General features: G+C 39.3%; 1 protein-coding gene across 1 annotated transcript; it reads right to left on the bottom strand.

The window, feature by feature from the left end:
* Positions 1-1,202: 1,202 nt before the first annotated feature.
* Positions 1,203-3,084, bottom strand: LOC107760424 (putative zinc finger A20 and AN1 domain-containing stress-associated protein 8). The gene is made up of 2 exons (XM_016578470.1): positions 2,948-3,084; positions 1,203-1,596 (listed from the first exon to the last, which is right to left on the bottom strand). Exons 1-2 carry the CDS (start codon positions 3,082-3,084, stop codon positions 1,203-1,205), a joined length of 531 nt encoding a protein of 176 aa, XP_016433956.1.
* Positions 3,085-18,330: the final 15,246 nt, after the last annotated feature.

The following is an 18,330-nucleotide window of genomic DNA, read 5'->3' as shown; positions in this document are numbered from 1 at the left end:
CCAAAATGCTCCCGGGTCATCCAAAACTCGATACGAACATGCGCCCAAGTCCGAAATCATCATACGAACCTATTGGAACCGTCAAATCCCGATTTCGGGGTCATTTACTCAAAACGTTGACCTAAGTAAAATTTAGCCTTTTTAGCCAACCTTAAGGAACCAAGTGTTCCGATTTCAACCCGAACCCTTCTAAATCCCGAACTAACCATCCCCGCAAGTCATAAAACAATAAAAACACGTACGTGAAGTCTTATTTAGGAGAACGGGGTTCTAAAAAGCAAAACGACCGGTCGAGTCGTTACAGATTGTGGTCGGTATTCTTATTTATAGTTTTGTATTTGATTTTGTTTTTCCATTTTACTTGTTTCCGACCGATTTTGGCCGGTATTTGTTTCCGACCAATATCGGTCGGTATTCTTTGGACGCTTTTTGATAATTTTTAAGTAGTGTATATATCCAATTTGGGATGGCCAAGTATATATTGAGAGATGGAAAAGAAATCTGTATTGTGTAAAATGAAGAATACTTTTTTATAAATGTGGGGAAGTATGTGGGATCAATTGGTGGTGAAAGGCCACTTTTGGAGCCTTTTTAAGTCCTTGTTCTTTTCTGTATTTAATTTAGAACACATACTCTTATATTTTGTGCAAATACACATCAAAGACTTGGACTTGGACATAAAATAAATGTTTTGTATTTTTATTTATTTCTATAATTAAAAATCTATTTTATTTGAATTTTAAATTTTAAATATATTTGAATAAACAAATTTGTCTTTTTTGAAAAGAACATATCTTTTTGAAAATGTCTGATGGTTGCTCTATAAATACAAGTACTTTCAACAAAGTGGATATAGAAAAATCTACAAGTATATTCTTGGCTTGTTGTATCCTGAAAAAGATTATTTGCGTTTTCCCAATTTGAACACGGGTAATATCTTGTTTAAGGAAAGTCGTTCTCCCGTCTCAAGCCTTCTTCAATTTTATTTTTAATTATTGTTTTTTCCTAAAATAAAATGCCCCCACACACAAAAAAAAGAGAGAAACTAATGCAGGAAAATGAGAATATCGTTGTAGTTTCATTCACCATGTACTCGTAAATAGTATATATGACATTAATAAAAATATTCTCAAACGGAAACTGCAACTTTACACTATTTGGTATTAATCAAAACAAAAGCAATAGACTTAAAATTGAATGCCTTAGATCCTATACTCAAGTTTATCAGCTTTGCAAAGAGGATTTTCCTTAGCCAAAAGTGCACGTCCCATAGACTTGAAATTGAATGTGCATGTAAGTTCCTCTGGGTACATATGAATCCTGCAAAATATTCCACCACACTTACAACTAAACCCTACTAATCCCACCTTCTTCTTACAACTATTGCACCTTTCTGTCTTCGTGTTCATCGTCAAACCATCGTCGTTTCCAGTTTTAACAGTATCATCAACAGTAAGAAAATATAACTTTTCAGATAAAGCTATAGCACTCTTGGCGAATTCTTCTTTCAAGAAAGCTTTATAGCATTGGGAACAAAGGTTGTGATTGCTTGGGTTACCATAGAAGCGCAACCCCTTGCGCATAAACTTGAGTTTTCTGCTTTGTCACAAGAAGTCATTCGTTTTCCGTTAAAAGAAAATTTTCTTTCACTGATAGTAATAGTGTAGTTAGCTCTTCTCAATTGATGAGTGCAGCGGATCTTGTGTTTGACTTTATATAGAAGAAGCTTGTAATCCAAATTGAGATCGGACTGGGACTTTCCTAATTTAATATCCCTCTCCCCTTTTCGTTTGGTTTTTGTTTGAGAATATTAATATTTGGAAATCCTTGCCCGACACAGATTAGGAAAATAGTTAGTGAGGTCAATTAAAAAATACCAAGTGCGAGTAAATTTTGTATCATTAAAAATCACTTACCTTAAATACGTAAGCTATGATCTAAGCATAGAGCACTATGAAAATGGCAATGTGATGGTCCTAATGAGTGAATAATGTAGGACTAATATATACGATTTTGTTCCATACAAAATTTGTGATCAATATGAATTAGTAAAAGTCATTTCAGTTACCAATAAAACTTACTCCATATACAAAACCTTTTTTTATCTCGGTTGTACATGAGTGAAAACAGGCACATACAGGGGAACTGAGACAGGCACATGCAGTCATGAGTTGTACGACTGTCCCCTATTCGAACTCATTGTCCTCGACCGACGACCCCAAGTTAGCAAGGGCATCGGCCTCACTATTTTGATTTCGAGGTACGTGTTGCAAAGTTCACTCTTTGAATCGATGTAATGTTACCTGCAACTTATCCAGGTACCTTTGCATTCGTTCCTCTCTGACCTCGAACGTCCCATTAACTTGGTTCACCACAGGGAGGAAGTCACACTTAGCTTCGATCACCTCCGCCCCCAAGCTTTTGGCTAGTTCGAGACCTGCAATCATGGCCTCATATTCGACTTCGTTATTAGTCAATTTTATAGTCCTAATAGATTGCCTAACTACATTGCCTATTGGTGACTTCAATACGATGCCAAGTCTGGACCCTTTTGCATTCGAGGCGCCGTCCGTAAGGAGGGTCCAGATCCCCGAAGAAGTCTCCGAGTTCAACAATAACTCTCTTTCGACCTCGGGTATTAGGGCCGGCATAAAGTCGGCCACAAAGTCTGCCAAAATTTGAGATTTAATGGCGGTCTGAGGCTAATATTTAATATCGTACCCGCTGATCTCCACGACCCATTTGGCCAACCGTCCCGAAAGCTCAGGTATATGTATTACATTCCTCATTGGGTAAGTAGTCACAACACATATGGGGTGACATTGAAAATACGGTTTCAGCTTTTTAGAGGTGCTTAGCAAAGCGAGCGCCAATTTCTCTAGGTAAGGGTATCTAGTTTCGGCCTCGCCTAAAGTCCCGCTAACATAGTAAATGGGAAATTGCGTACCTTTCTCTTCCCGGACTAGAAATCCACTTACCGCTATCTCCAATACTGCCAGGTACAGGTATAACTGCTCGTCTATCTTCGGCGTGTGGAGAAGCGGTGGGATCGATAGATATCGTTTGAGCTCCTCCAAGGCCCATTGGCACTCCGGGGTCCACGAGAAGTCATTCTTCTTTTTCAATAGTGAGAAGAATCGGTGGCTCTTATCGGAAGACCTCGAGATGAATCGCCCCAGGGTGGCTATGCGTCCGATTAATCTTTGTATGGCATTCACGTTGTCCACAACAGTGATATATTCGATGGCTATGATCTTATCGGGGTTGATCTCGATCCCCCGGTTGGATACCATAAATCTAAGGAATTTATCGGACCCGACTCCAAATGCACATTTCTCCGGGTTCAACTTCATATTGTATTTCTTCAATATGTTGAAGGTTTCCTGCAAATGTTTCAAATGGTTCTCTTCTCGCAGGGACTTAACCAACATATCATTAATGTAAACCTCCATTGATTTTCCTATTTGTTCTTCGAACATCAGATTTACTAGCCGTTATAGCAGTAGGTGTCGTACTTGGTGATGAAGGAAGTTCTTTCCTGATCACCCGGGTCCATCCGAATCTGATTGTACTCGGAATAGGCGTCGAGAAAACTAAGAATCTCGTAGCCGGTCATTGCATCGATCATGCAATCGATGTTAGGCAAAGGGAAGAGTCCTTGGGACACGCTTTATTCAGGTCTTTGTAATCTACATGCATTCTTAATTTGTTCCTCTTTTTGGGGACTACTACTACGTTTGCTAGCCAGTCCGGGTAATTTACCTCCCGGATTGATCTTATTTTAAGGAGTTTAGACATCTCGTCCATGATGAAAGCATGTTTGACCTCGGATTAGTGTCTTCTCTTCTGCTTGACCGGGTGGAACTTCGGGTCCAAGCTTAGCTTGTGAGTGATTATTTTCAGCCGGATCCCTGTCATATCAAGGTGGGACCAAGCGAAACAATCTTCGTTAGCTATAAGAAATTGAATGAGTTTTTCCCTGAGCTCAAGATTTAACCCCGTGCCCAGGTATACCTTTAGATCGGGCAAGTGTTCGATCAATACGACTTGATACAGTTCCTCGACCATCGATTTGGTAGCCTCGGAATCATCAAGAGCCACGAAAGACCTGGGAACCCCATAGTCATCGTCCTCACCCATCTCCTGCTTCTCCGGTTGGGACAGAGTCGGTTTTAGTAATTGCTATTTGGTTTCTCCCTTGGTGACCGGACCCAGGTCTTTTGGTGTCAAAAGTGTGGATATTAGGACCACTTCATCGACCGCTAACATCTCTTTTATGGCCGGTTGTTCTCCGTAAACTGATTTCATTCCTCCCGGCGTCGGGAACTTCAACACCTGATGCAGAGTCAAGGGTACCGCCCTCATGTTGTGAATCTATGGTCTGTCGAACAAAGCATTGTACCTCATGTCCCGTTCGATCACATAGAACTTTATTTGCTGAACGGTCCCGGCGATGTTTACCGGTAATGTTATCTCCCTTTTAGTGGTATCACATACCTTGTTGAACCCATTTAGGACTCAAACCGCGGGCACGATCTTATCTTGTAGGCCGAGCTGTTCCACGACCCTCGATCTAATGATGTTGTCCGAGTTACCTGGATCAATTAACACATGTTTAACTCGAGATTTATTTATAAGTACTGATATTACCAGTGCATCGTTGTGGGGCTGCACGATCCCCTCAGCATCTTCATCATTGAAGGACAAGGTTCCCTCCAGCACGTAATCCCGAGTTTGTTTTTCCCTCGTGATGGACACTTTGGTGCATTTTAGCATCGGACCCTGGGGACATCGACCCCACCGATGATCATGTTGATGATATGCTGAGGTTCCTCCTGTTCAGTCAGTTTACCAAAATCTCTGCTCCTAAAGTGGTTCTTGTCTTGGTCGCTTAGGAACTCTCGGAGATGCCCGTTATTGAATAGCCGGACTACTTCCTCTCTCAATTGTCGGCAATCTTCTGTCCTGTGACCATGAGTGCCATGATATTTGCACATTAGGTTAGGATCCCTTTGGGATAGATCAGATTGTAAAGGTCGAGGTCATTTGGTGTCTCTGATACGTCCAATGGCGGATACGATGGCGGCAGAGATGACGTTAAAGTTGTACTCCGATAGTCTTGATGCTTCTTTTGGCCCGATGGGCCTTTCGAAATTGTTTTTACTCATGAGTCCCTGGTTGTTTTGACCTCGGTCACTTCTTCTTTCACTTTTCACGAGGTTTCACCCAGGTCCACCACCTCTTCGGTCTCCATTGTATGGCTGATACCGATCCCTGTTCGATCTTGGCTCATGATCAATGTCTCTCCTGACTCTGTCAACTGATCTGATAGGATAAACTAACCCGGAAAGGGCCCCGAGTTTATCGTCTTTGACCCTGATTTTTGATTGATACCGATTATATACGTCGGCCCAGGTGACAGCCGGATACTCTACCAGATTTTTCTTCAACTACTAGCTTCGAGCATTGAGTCCCTGGGTGAAGGCTTGAATGACCCAATCTTCCGCGACCAGAGGCAAGTCCATCTGTTCCTTTCGAAACCGGGACACGAATTCCCTGAGCATCTCGTTATCCCTCTGCTTCACTTTGAAAAGATTTGACTTCCTGGTCTCGACCTTGATAACCCTGGCGTGTGCTTTTACGAATGAATCTGCAAGCATAGCAAACGAATCAAAAGAATTAGGAGGTAGGTTGTGATACCATATCATAGCTCCCTTAAATAGAGTTTCCCCGAACTTTTTCAGCAGGACAGATTTGATCTCGTCATCTTTCAAGTCGTTCCCTTTGATGGTGCATGTATAGGAGGTCACATGCTCATTTGGGTCGGTCGTTCCGTTGTACTTAGGAATTTCGAGCATACGAAACTTTTTCGGGATCGGCTTCGGTGCTGCACTCGGAGGAAAAGGTTTTTGAACAAACTTCTTGGAATCCAAGCCCTTCAATATCGGAGGCGCTCCTGGGATTTGATCGACCCTGGAATTGTAGGTTTTCACCTTTTCATCATTGGCTTCAATTTTCTTCTCCCCCGATTCTATCCGCTTTGTCAATTCCTCGAGCATTTTTATGATCTCGGGGTTAGTTCCAGATTTATTTTCATTCGGCCTCTCCGTAATCGGTTTATTTCTGCGGGCGACTTCCCGGGACGGCTCGGGCTCAACTCTGCTCGGCACTCGGCTTTGGCTCTGTAACTGGGCTATCGCCGCCTATTGATCTTGTAACATTTTGAAGATCACTCGCAAGTTGATCCCATCATTTTCACGTCGTGCGTATTCTGGGCAATTGATCGGACTTCCCTGCATATGCTGTTCTCGGGATCGGTATGCAAATTTGTGTTGATGGCCACATCGAACTGGCATTGAGGGTAAAAAATCTTCTGATTTGCTGATTGCTGATTGCTGGTTCCTTATCGATACGTACCGAGATTCCCGCTGTAACATTCGGCCGGTCACAGATATTTCAGCCTTCTGTTGGCTACGCTGGATCGTCTGACAATATTCTTCGAAGTCGTTCGAGGCTAGGATCGATTCCGGAATTGCGCCCTCGATATCCTCGAAAGCAGGCATCATGCCCCCGGGTTCCAACCCTGTGGGACTTAGGCTCAGTTTCGGTCCCTTATTGCCATATCTCGAGCCTGACTTATTTTGTCGGAGGCTAGGATGTACCATGAGCTCGATTTTACCCGTATACATTAACTAATAAATATTTTTTTATTTGAAAAATGTACAAACTCAAACATATATGTGCTTAAAGTATATCACAAAAAATATATAATTAACTTTAACTTTTGATAAACTAATATTAATTAAAACTTTAAAGGATAGAAGGAATTTTTCACGTTATAAATGTTTAGATAAAATTATAGTTATATTTAAATGTTTAAAGCTTGGGATGAGCTAGTATAAATTTGAATCAACAAAAATATATCATTCCCTTTAAGGTTAACAAATAATTAATCCTCTAAAATAATTAACTAATCAGCAATTACAAATATCCAACTAAATTCATTTCCAAATTCATGTATAAGTAAAATTATTTTTTAATTTGACTAAACACTTAGGCTACATAAATTTATTTTTATAAAAAGAGCATTATTAATGAAAAGTATCATAAAATAGAGCAAAATAGTTATACTATAGTACTAAAAGTCAAATTAGTAAAAGTGCAAACTTGAAACGATAATGATAGAACATTAGAAGACAAAATACATTCTAAATGATTTAATTTTGTAATTAATTTTTTGTTTCTTTTCACATTCATTTCAACAATTTGGTAAAATATTAACTGAACAGTAGTTATGTTTAGATTTTGCATCATCACTTATCAATTTTTTATGAGCTATAAGGCTAATCTCTCCATATACAAATCTCTAAAATACCAAAAAATTCTATTTTTCAATTTGTTTTATTAATAAATCTTTGAAAAAATTGTGATAAAAGTATTTTGTGATTTATTATTTTTAGTATTAGGTAATAGAAATAATAATAATTTTAAAATCACAATAAGACATCTAAAGACTTTTGTGGAGATAGATAAATAAAATTAACATTCATCGTTTTCAAGAACTTACCCTTTTTAAAAATTTTATTTTATAACTCAAACACATTATGTGATTTTTTGAAATTATATACCCTTGATATAAGTTACACATGCAAAACGCGTACCCTAAGACTAGTCCTTCTAAAATATACAGATACATACATGTGCAACATGAGTTAGAGTTCTAAATCTTTGCTTATGAACACTACTCACTAGACAAAATAGTTATGTAATTTAGGAATAGTAATTTAATTATTTTTTTAAAATTAAGATTCTAAAATTAATTAAAGCTTTGAATATTAAAATTTTCTTTAGTTGAAAATTGTACATATCACGACCCAAAATTTACTAGTCGTGATGGCACATAACCCAACCCGTTAGGTCAGCCAATTAACAGTTAACACAATTCTAATAAAAATAAAGCTGACCATCTACAATATCCCAAGTACTGGTAATACAAGTCATGAGCTACTAAGACTGGATCATTACAAAAACTAATATGAAATAACTACAACTTCTATTTGAAATGTACATAAACAGAATTCGACTCTAAAACTACCTAGGGACAATGGTAGCCACAACCGGAGGCACGAACATCTCCAAAGTCAGCTCCCGTCATCCACCGCAGCTCCGCTCCAAGATCTGCACACAAGGTGCAGAAATGTAGTATGAGTACAACCGACCCCATGTACTCAATAAGTATCTTGACTAACCTCGGTGAAGTAGTGATGAGGCTTTTTATTTAAAAGATACTCATTGATATAACCTGTGCAGTAGACTAGCAATAGAACGATAGTACAACATAACAGAAAAGAGTACAAGAAACGAACATGCGAAGCACTAAATGATTACTAGAAGAAATCACGATTTAATATTCCTCCATATCAAGACCAATCCTTTCCTTAGAGCGATAACCAACAAACCACGATAGTAAATCCATAACTTTTATAGTGTGAGAAATATACTCAAGATATCAAATCGAATGGCACAGCAACAACCTTCGTGTATTTATATCATCCTCACCAAATATGTGTATAACAGTACAAACTAGGTGAAAGAATGCCAATAACAGAAATAGAAAAGTGGGAAATACACAAGTAGCAATAACGAACAAGGCAGTACATATGGACAACGAAAAAAGACTACGTAGAAGGCAGAGAAGTAATGACAGCAATTAGAAAGAAGAACATAAATTTTACTAACTAACATGGTAGAAGGCCTAGATGTAGATATAAAAAACAATAGGGAAAGCATGATCTTCATGAGCTAACAAATAGAAGGCATGAATAACTAACATGGTAGAAGGTTATATGAAAGTGCAACAAATGAGAAATGACATGGATGTAGATATAACAACAAGAAGGAAAATATGATATTTGCAAGTTAAACAGATAGAAGGCATGAACAACACAACAACAATTGAGATAGAGGACAAAGACAGAACACCAACGACAAGTCACATAGAAAACATAGGTGCAACAGTAACAACTCAAGGTAAAGGCATGAATGTATACACAAGGAAAAGATATCACAACATAATGAATGTCTCTTGTCCTCGCCTGCATGGAAACACCCTTCGTGCCATGAATACATGATAATATAAAAATATGGTAATGTAAATAAAATGGCACGTCATCACCCTTCGTGCTTTTACTCTCATCCTCATATGATAATGGCATAGATATAGATATAACAAACAAGAAGGAAAGCATGATCTTTATAAGCTAAACTATCATCCTCACATAATAATGTAAATGAAATGGCACGGCATCACCCTTCGTGCTTAACCCACATGGCACATGAAAATATAAATGAAATGACACGGCATCACCCTTCGTGCTTTTACTCTAATCCTCACATGATAATGTAAATGAGATCATGATAATGTAAATAAAATGGCACGACATCACCCTCGTGCTTTTACTCTCATCCTCACATGACAACATAAATAAAATGGCACGGCATCACCCTTCGTACTTTACACTCTTCCTCACATGATGATGTATATGCAATGGCACGGCATCACCCTTCGTGCTTTTACTCTCATCCTCACATGATAATGTAAATGAAATGGCACGGCATCACCCTTCGTGCTTTTACTCTCATCCTCACATGATAATGTAAATGATATCATGATAATATAAATGAAATGGCACGACATCACCCTCGTGTTTTTACTCTCATCCTCACATGATAATATAAATAAAATGGCATGGAATCACCCTTCGTACTTTATACTTTTCCTCACATGATGATGTATATGCAATGGCACGGTATCACCATTCGTACTTTACACTCTTCCTCACCAAGAATATGTATATCAATGGCAAGCAAGGCAGGAAGCATGAATAACATCAAGGAGAGTGACTAAAGCCAATAATAATTCAATAAACCTCAAGAACCTTATTGTTAAAATATTTCAACAAGTCTCAAAAATGATCTTCAACTCAAGTATAGAATCCAATATCTCAAGAATAATGGTTGTAGCGATGTATTAGTGATTAAGCATAGTGATGACCGAATTAAACACATCAATAGTTTCACAAAAATCCGTCAAATTTTAATCAAGTTATAATAAACTAAATCTTGGTTTCTAGCATTTAATTATCATATTCTTAGTAATCTAGAAGTCAAGTAAGACATAAAACAAGAAGGTCATGTAATTCTACAAGGCACAATTAATCATATAATTTATCCCCGAGCATGAGTAACCCTGGCACATGTATATACGCTCGTCACCTCATATATGCATCACCCCCGCATGTAGCAAACAATGGCTATTAGTAGGAAAACTTTCTCTAACAAAGTTAGGCAAGATACTTACCTCAAACAAGCAAATCGATACACTAGAAGTGCCCTCCCGCTCAAATCATCCTCTGAACGGCTCGAAACCCAATCTTTGTGGTGAAAATCGCCTCCAAAATCGCCCAACTCCGAGCTCCCCAACTCAAAATGTGATAAAATAACTCAAGGGTCCGAAAGAGAGTACTTATGTGCTTTGACCAGTGGTCGTCTATACAATCGCAGTTGCACCCACGCGATCGCGATGAACAGAAATAAGCTCAGCCAAAAATACGCTTCGCATTCGCGGCACTACCCTCGCGAACGCGATGAACACAGTCACCATCACTACGTGAATACGTTCACAACCACGCGAACGCGAAGAAGGAAGTCCCTAGCTTCGAGCTGCTCCATGATCGCAAACCTTCACCTGCGAACGCGATATACCAACCCTTCAGCATTCCACGAACGCGCTTCACCTCTCGCGAACGTGATGAAGAAACACCTAACAGCTCCCCAATACTCTACACGATCGCGTCCTTCCCTTCATAATCGCGAAGAAGGCCTGGAACACCGGAACTAGCAGAGAATCAGCTATGCCAAACATGAGGAAAAGGATCCGAAATCAATCTGAAACTCACCTGAGCCCCTCGGGACCCCGCCTGTACGTACCAACAAGTCCCATAATATAAACGGACTTACTCGAGGCCTCAAATCACACATAACAACATCAAAATCACGAATCACACCTCAAATCGAACTTAATGAACTTTTAAACTTTCAATTTCCAAATCTCGTGCCAAACTATATCAAACTAACTCGGAATGACCTCAAATTTTGTACACAAGGTCCAATGACATAACGAAGCTATTCCAACTCACGGAACCAAAATTCAAACCTAATATCATGAAAGTCAACTTCCGGTCAAACTTAAGAATATTCCAAAACTCTAAATTGCCAACTTTCGCCAATTAACACCAAAACCTTCAAGAAATATCCAACTGTAAATCCGGGCTTATGCATAAGTCCAAAATCACCACCTGGACCTAACGGAGCCATCAAAACTCCGATCCGGGGTCAAATACGTAAAAGTCAAACTTGGCCAACTATTCCAACTCAAAGCTTCTAACTTGATAATCTTTCTTCTGAATCGATCCTGAATCACCTGAAAACCAAAACTAACGATTCACACATGTCATAATGTGTCATATGAAGCTACTCAAGACTTCAAACAGCTTAACAGAATGCAAATACTCAAAATGACCGGTTGGGTCGTTACATCCTCCCCCACTTAAACATACGTTCGTCCTCAAATGTGCCAAGAGTTGTTCCAAGGCTATCAAATCATGGTGTAACCTTATCATGCACATACCCGGGGGTGATCCCACGTCACCCCGCTCTATATAAGCCTTCCAACACAACATAACTGGAGATCCTTACTTCAACCTTAGTCCGTAAACCTTAGAGCCTAATTTCTAACACCTGGAATTCATTACAAGACCCGAATTCCGTATCTATACACTTTATAAGTTTGAACAGGTTGTGCCAAGACATAACCATGACCCAAAATGTAATCACGTGATATACCACATCACTCAGATACTCACAACAATAACTGCTGACCACCATAGCTGGCCAAAAGCAAATCCAGTATAGTTAGTAAACCTCATATCAAATAAAACCTCGTTCACAGCCTTCGTACATTGCCGATGATGAAAGAAACATGCAGAATTTATTAACCACTCATCTGATCAATAAGCCAAGAAACTCACTCGTCTGACGAGTGCCATTGCCCAAATTCTTAGCGGAGATATGGTATCATTCTTCCAAACTTTCCTTATCCCAATACGATAGAGCAAATCTCAGGTCTAGAGATATCATATCCGCCAATACAAGCAGCCCAACCGACAAGTCACACCAAAAGGCATATGGAGCCACACACAATGCGGTTCCGTACACTAAACAAGTAATAATTCAGACATGGCAGATCATAGTAAGAAAGTTAAATAAGAAAGCTAATAAGCAAGTTAAGCAGGTAGGAAAATTTTTAACATTTTCCTATGAGCTATTTTTAACAAAGTGAAAGCAAAATACACGAAATGAGCATAAGGAGTTACATCTCATCACAATACCGTTGCGGCGCGCAACCCGATCTAATCATATCAATCCACATATGGATACCCATCAAGCCATAATGCTCGGGCTCACTGATCACATGTGCGTCACATCAAGCACAATAGAGTGCACAAAATAAAACTATGGAAAGATGATTAGACATAAACGATACTGAGAAAGACAAGCATAACTATGGTGCAATAAGAAAGTCAACATCACGAGGGCCATCTCACCCAAAATGTCATAAGGCTTAAACAAATTTACAATATGCGTGCGAAAAATCATGTAACCTTCACCACCCGTCATAGCATAAGAGAAAAATACATAACATAGACCAAGGTGCGAATAGCATCCATTCCGCCCGATGATATACCTGTGGTAACAGCTATGCAAGAGCAAGCAATTCTGATCCGATACAGAATATACATTCTCATTAGGCTCACAAATAATCCCCAAACCAAATTCTGATCATCCCCAAACAGGTAAATAAGCTTCCAAAAGTCCATAGCAACCTTTCCATAACACCTATCATCAATCATCCAATCCTCAACATTTCTTCACAATTCGCAATCAAGGAATCGTCTGCCAACGAGGACATCCAGTCTCTGAACCTCACGAATACCAGAATCTCCATATCCGACCTCAACACCGCTTACTGAAATGGCCGATACGTCACTCATACTCCATCATCTTACAGAAAATACCCACAAGTCAAAACACAATGCATATGCCAATATGCGCACTCACCTCCGGCAATATGAATAGTGCCCACATCCTCTTAAACATTTGAAATCATCTGTGTCATCAAGAACTAAACTGCAACATTGTACTTGTGACTTTCAATCCCCACACGGTGCACCGCCTCTAACATGCTAACTCGTGATACTGCGAAAATCTCATAATTAACTCTGAACCATAAGCAAGTTTTATACCTCATCAACTGTGAACTTTTCATTTAACTCAATCCAGGAGAACATCACCACATGCAATATAGCTTCTATACCTGTAGCAAACATCAACTTTGGTCGTGCCCATAACCATGGTGAATTCTTCGGAACTCATTAACACATGATCGAGCCATCAGAACTGATCGCCCCCCCAACTTAACTGAGTCACGCAGATTGCTAACCCGAAAGTAACACAATATGATATGCTCGCTCTGAAGGAACCTTCTGCAAATCCGAAGTCGTTTCTTGCATCTCTCTAATATCGCCATGTAGAATCATCCTCGAGAAATACCACAGATCCGATCACCGTGCACTACCGATCTCCAGCCCTATTCATTCACAAATTTAGAAGTCCTTAAATGCCACCTATGATCTAGAACTCATCATAACTTTCTCGATAACCACTCACCTTACTCTAATCTTCAATACACAGCCATACGCACCGAGCAACCCGCGCTTCACTAGCACATGACTATTCAAAGAAACAACCAAGCAATCTCTTAGCCCGAAAACTGATAAAACATATGATCCTGCAATCCAATTGTCAATAACAGACTCCCCCACTTAGTTCGAAGCCATAGAACACAGTGTCGGTAATCCATAGTACCATATCTTCATAGCTGCCCCGATTCTGCACTATTCTTCAGCTGAATACTTCAAAACCTCATGCAATACTGGTCATAGAACACTTCCGAAGAGTCCGCCAAGCGCATACCCATCCTTGCAATAGTCAAGCAAACCTTTCCCCAAATGCTCTGAAATAATAATATATACATTCCACTGTATGAAAATCTCATACAAAACACAAGATCCGAACTCATCACGCAGGAGTAACCCCCAGTAGTACTCAAATTAACACCTTACCATGAACCCACCATAATCCCAACAACTAGGCCACCAACCAGTCTTCCCAAGTTCGTGCTTACCAACCGGATACAAGAATCTGCTTCATACCACAAATGAACGACTGAAAGATCTAACATTGCATCTGCTCCAAAGACTAGACATCACATTGCGATGATAATCAAGCATCCATAGCCCTTCGTAATCCATCTGCATTATCACAAACCGTCGGCACAGCGAATACCGAGTGCGCAACATCGCATATGGACGAATATAAAGAATCAAAATCATAGGTTTCAAGCTGAAACAAGGCCGCATAATAAGGAAAGAAAGAAGGAAAATTTTCCTAAATACCTTGTAGCCTCTCAAAAGAGTATAGACGTCATCATACCGATCCGCAAGACTCTACTAGAAACTTGCTCATGACTCGTAGAACCTACGAACCTAATGCTCTGATACCAACTTGTCACGACCCAAAATTCACTAGTCGTGATGGCACCTAACCCAACCCGTTAGGTCAGCCAATTAATAGTTAACACAATTCTAATAAAAATAAAGGTGACCATCAAATGAGATATCTGGATTCCATACAATATCCTAAGGACTGGTAGTACATGTCATGAGCTACTAAGACTGGATTATTGTAAAACCTGATATGAAAAAAATACAACTTCTATTTGAAATGTACAAAAACAAAATTCGACTCTAAAACTACCCAGGGACAATGGTAGCCACACCCGGAAGGCACGAACATCTTCAGAGTCAGCTCCTATCATTCACCGCAGCTCCGCTCCAAGATCTGCACGCAAGGTGCAGAAATGTAGTATGAGTACAACCGACCCCATGTACTCAATAAGTATCTTGACTAACCTCGGTGAAGTAGTGACGAGGCTTTTTATTTAAAAGATACTCATTGATAAACCTGTGCAGTAGACTAGCAATAGAACGATAGTACAACATAACAGAAAAGAGTAAAAGAAACGAACATGCGAAGCACTAAATGATTACTAGAAGAAATCACGATTTAACATTCCTCCATATCACGACCAATCCTTTCCTTAGAGCGATAACCAACAAACCACGATAGTAAATTCATAACTTTCATAGTGTGAGAAATGTACTCAAGATATCAAATCGAATGGAACGACAACAACCTTCGTGCATTTATCTCATCCTCACCAAATATATGTATAAAAGTACCAACCTGGTGAAAGAATGCCAATAATAGAAATGGCGAAGTGGGAAATACACAAGTAGAAATAACGAACAAGGCAATACATATGGACAACGAAAACAGACTAGGTAGAAGGCATAGAAGTAATGACAGCAATTAGAAAAGAAGAACATAAATTTTACTAACATGATAGAAGGCCTAGATGTAGATATAACAAACAAGAGGGAAAGCATGATCTTCATGAGCTAACAAATAGAAGGCATGAATAACTAACATGGTAGAAGGCTTATACGAAAGTGCAACAAATCAGAAACGACATGGAAGTAGATATAACAACATGAAGGAAAACATGATATTTGCAAGTTAAACAGATAGAAGGCATGAACAACACAATAACAATTGAGATAGAGGACGAAGACAGAACAACTACGATAAGTCACATAGAGAATATAGGTGCAACAGTAATAGCTCAAGGTAAAAGCATGAATATATACACAAGGAAAAGATACCACAACATAATGTATGTCCCTCGTTCTCACCTACACGGAAACACCCTTCGTGCCATGAACATATAATAATATAAAAATATGATAATATAAATAAAATGGTACGACATCACCCTTCGTGCTTTTACTCTCATTCTCACATGATAATGTAAATGAAAACATGATAATATAAATGAAATGGCACGGCATCACCCTTCGTGATTTTCCTCTCATTATCACATGATAATGTAAATGAAAACATGATAATATAAATGAAATGGCACGGCATCACCCTTCGTACTTTCGCTCTCATCCTCACATGATAATATAAATAAAATGGCATGGCATCACTCTTCGTGCTTTTACTCTCATCCTCACATGATAATGTAAATGAGATCATGATAATGTAAATGAAATAGCACGGTATCACCCTTCGTGCTTTTACTCTCATCCTCACATGATAATGTAAATGAAATGGCACGGCATCACCCTTCGTGCTTTATACTCTTCCTCACATAATGATGTATATACATTGGTACGGAATCACCATTCATGCCTTACACTCTTCCCCACCAAGCATATGTATATCACTAGCAAACAAGGTAGGAAGCATGAATAACATCAAGGAGAGTGATTAAATGAATATTCAATAAACATCAATCACAACTTTCAAGCCAATAATAATTCAATAAACCTCAAGAACCTTATTGTTCAAGTATTTCAACAAGTCTCAAAAATGATCTTCAACTCAAGTATAGAATCCAATATCTCAAGAATAACGGTCGTAGCGATGTATTAGTGATTAAGCATAGTGATGACCGAATTAAGCACATCAATAGTTTCACATAAATCTGTCAAATTTTAATCAAGTTGTAATAAGCAAAATCTTGGTTTCTAGCATTTAATTTCATATTCTTAGTAATCTAGAGTTCAAGTAAGACATGAAACAAGAAGGTCATGTAATTCTACAAGGCACAATTAATCGTATAATTTACCCCCGAGCATGACTAACCCTGGCGCATGCATATACGCCCGTCACCTTATATATACATCACCCCCGCATGTAGCAAACAACGGCTATTAGTAGGAAAAATTCCCCCAACAAAGTTAGGTAAGATACTTACTTCAAACAAACCAAATCGATACACTAGAAGCGCCTTCCCGCTCAAATCATCCTCCGAACGGCTCGAAACCCAATCCTTGTGGTGAAAATTACCTCCAAAATTGCCCAAATCCGAGTTCTCCAACTCAAAATATGATAAAATAACTCAAGGGTCAGAAATAGAGTACTTATGTGCTCTGACTAGTACTCTACGTAATCGCGGTTGCACCCACGTGATCGTGATGCACAGAAATGAGCTCAGCCAAAAATATGCTTTGCATTCGCGTCACTACCCTCGCAAACGCGATGAACACAGGCACAAACACTATGTGAATGTGTCCACAACCACACGAACATGAAGAAGGAAGTCCCCGGCTCCCAGCTGCTCCGCGATCGCGAACCTTCACCTTCGAACGCGATGTACTAACCCTTCAGCCTTCGGCGAACGGGCTTCACCTCTTCATGTACTAACCCTTCTCGCGAACGCGATGAAGAAACAACCAACAACTCTCCAATACTATACGCGATCGCTTCCTTCCCTTCGCGATCGCAAAGAAGGCCTGGAACACCAGAACCAGCAGAGAATCGGCTATGCCAAACATGAGGAAAATCAATCTGAAACTCACCCCAGCCCCTCGGGACCCCGCCCAAACATACCAACAAGTCCCATAACATAACACGGACTTACTCGAGGCCTCAAATCAAGCATAACAATATCAAAATCGTGAATCGCACCTCTAATCAAACTTAATGAATTTTTGAACTTTCAATTTCCAAATCTCGTGCCGAACCATATCAAATTAGCTCAGAATGACCTCAAATTTTGCACACAAGTTCCAAATGACATAACAAAGCTATTCCAACTCCTGAAACCAAAATCTGAACCCGATATCATCAAAGTCAACTTTCAGTCAAACTTATGAACATTCCAAAACTCTAAATTGCCAACTTTCGCCAATTAACGTCAAAACTTTCAAGAAACATCCAAATGCAAATCCGAGCTTATGCCCAAGTCCAAAATTACCACCCGGACCTAAAGGAGCCATCAAAACTATGATCTGGGGTCAAATACGCAAAAGTTAAACTTGATCAACTCTTCCAACTCAAAACTTCTAACATGAGAATTCTTCTTCCGAATCGATCTTGAATCACCTGAAAACCAATACTAACGATTCACGCAAGTCATAATACATCATATGAAGCTACTCAAGACTTCAAACAGCTGAACGGAATGCAAATGCTCAAAACGACCGGTCGGGTCGTTACGATACAATTACCTAATTATAAAATTTTCAAATCAGGTATGATTTTACTTATATAAATCCTAATAAATATTAAAAAAATTCT

Source organism: Nicotiana tabacum, chromosome 4 (genome assembly GCF_000715075.1).
Source record: "Nicotiana tabacum cultivar K326 chromosome 4, ASM71507v2, whole genome shotgun sequence".
Classification (NCBI taxonomy): Eukaryota; Viridiplantae; Streptophyta; class Magnoliopsida; order Solanales; family Solanaceae; genus Nicotiana; species Nicotiana tabacum.
The sequence above is the reverse complement of the archived record's forward strand: the minus strand, read 5'-3'. Positions and strand labels throughout refer to the sequence as shown.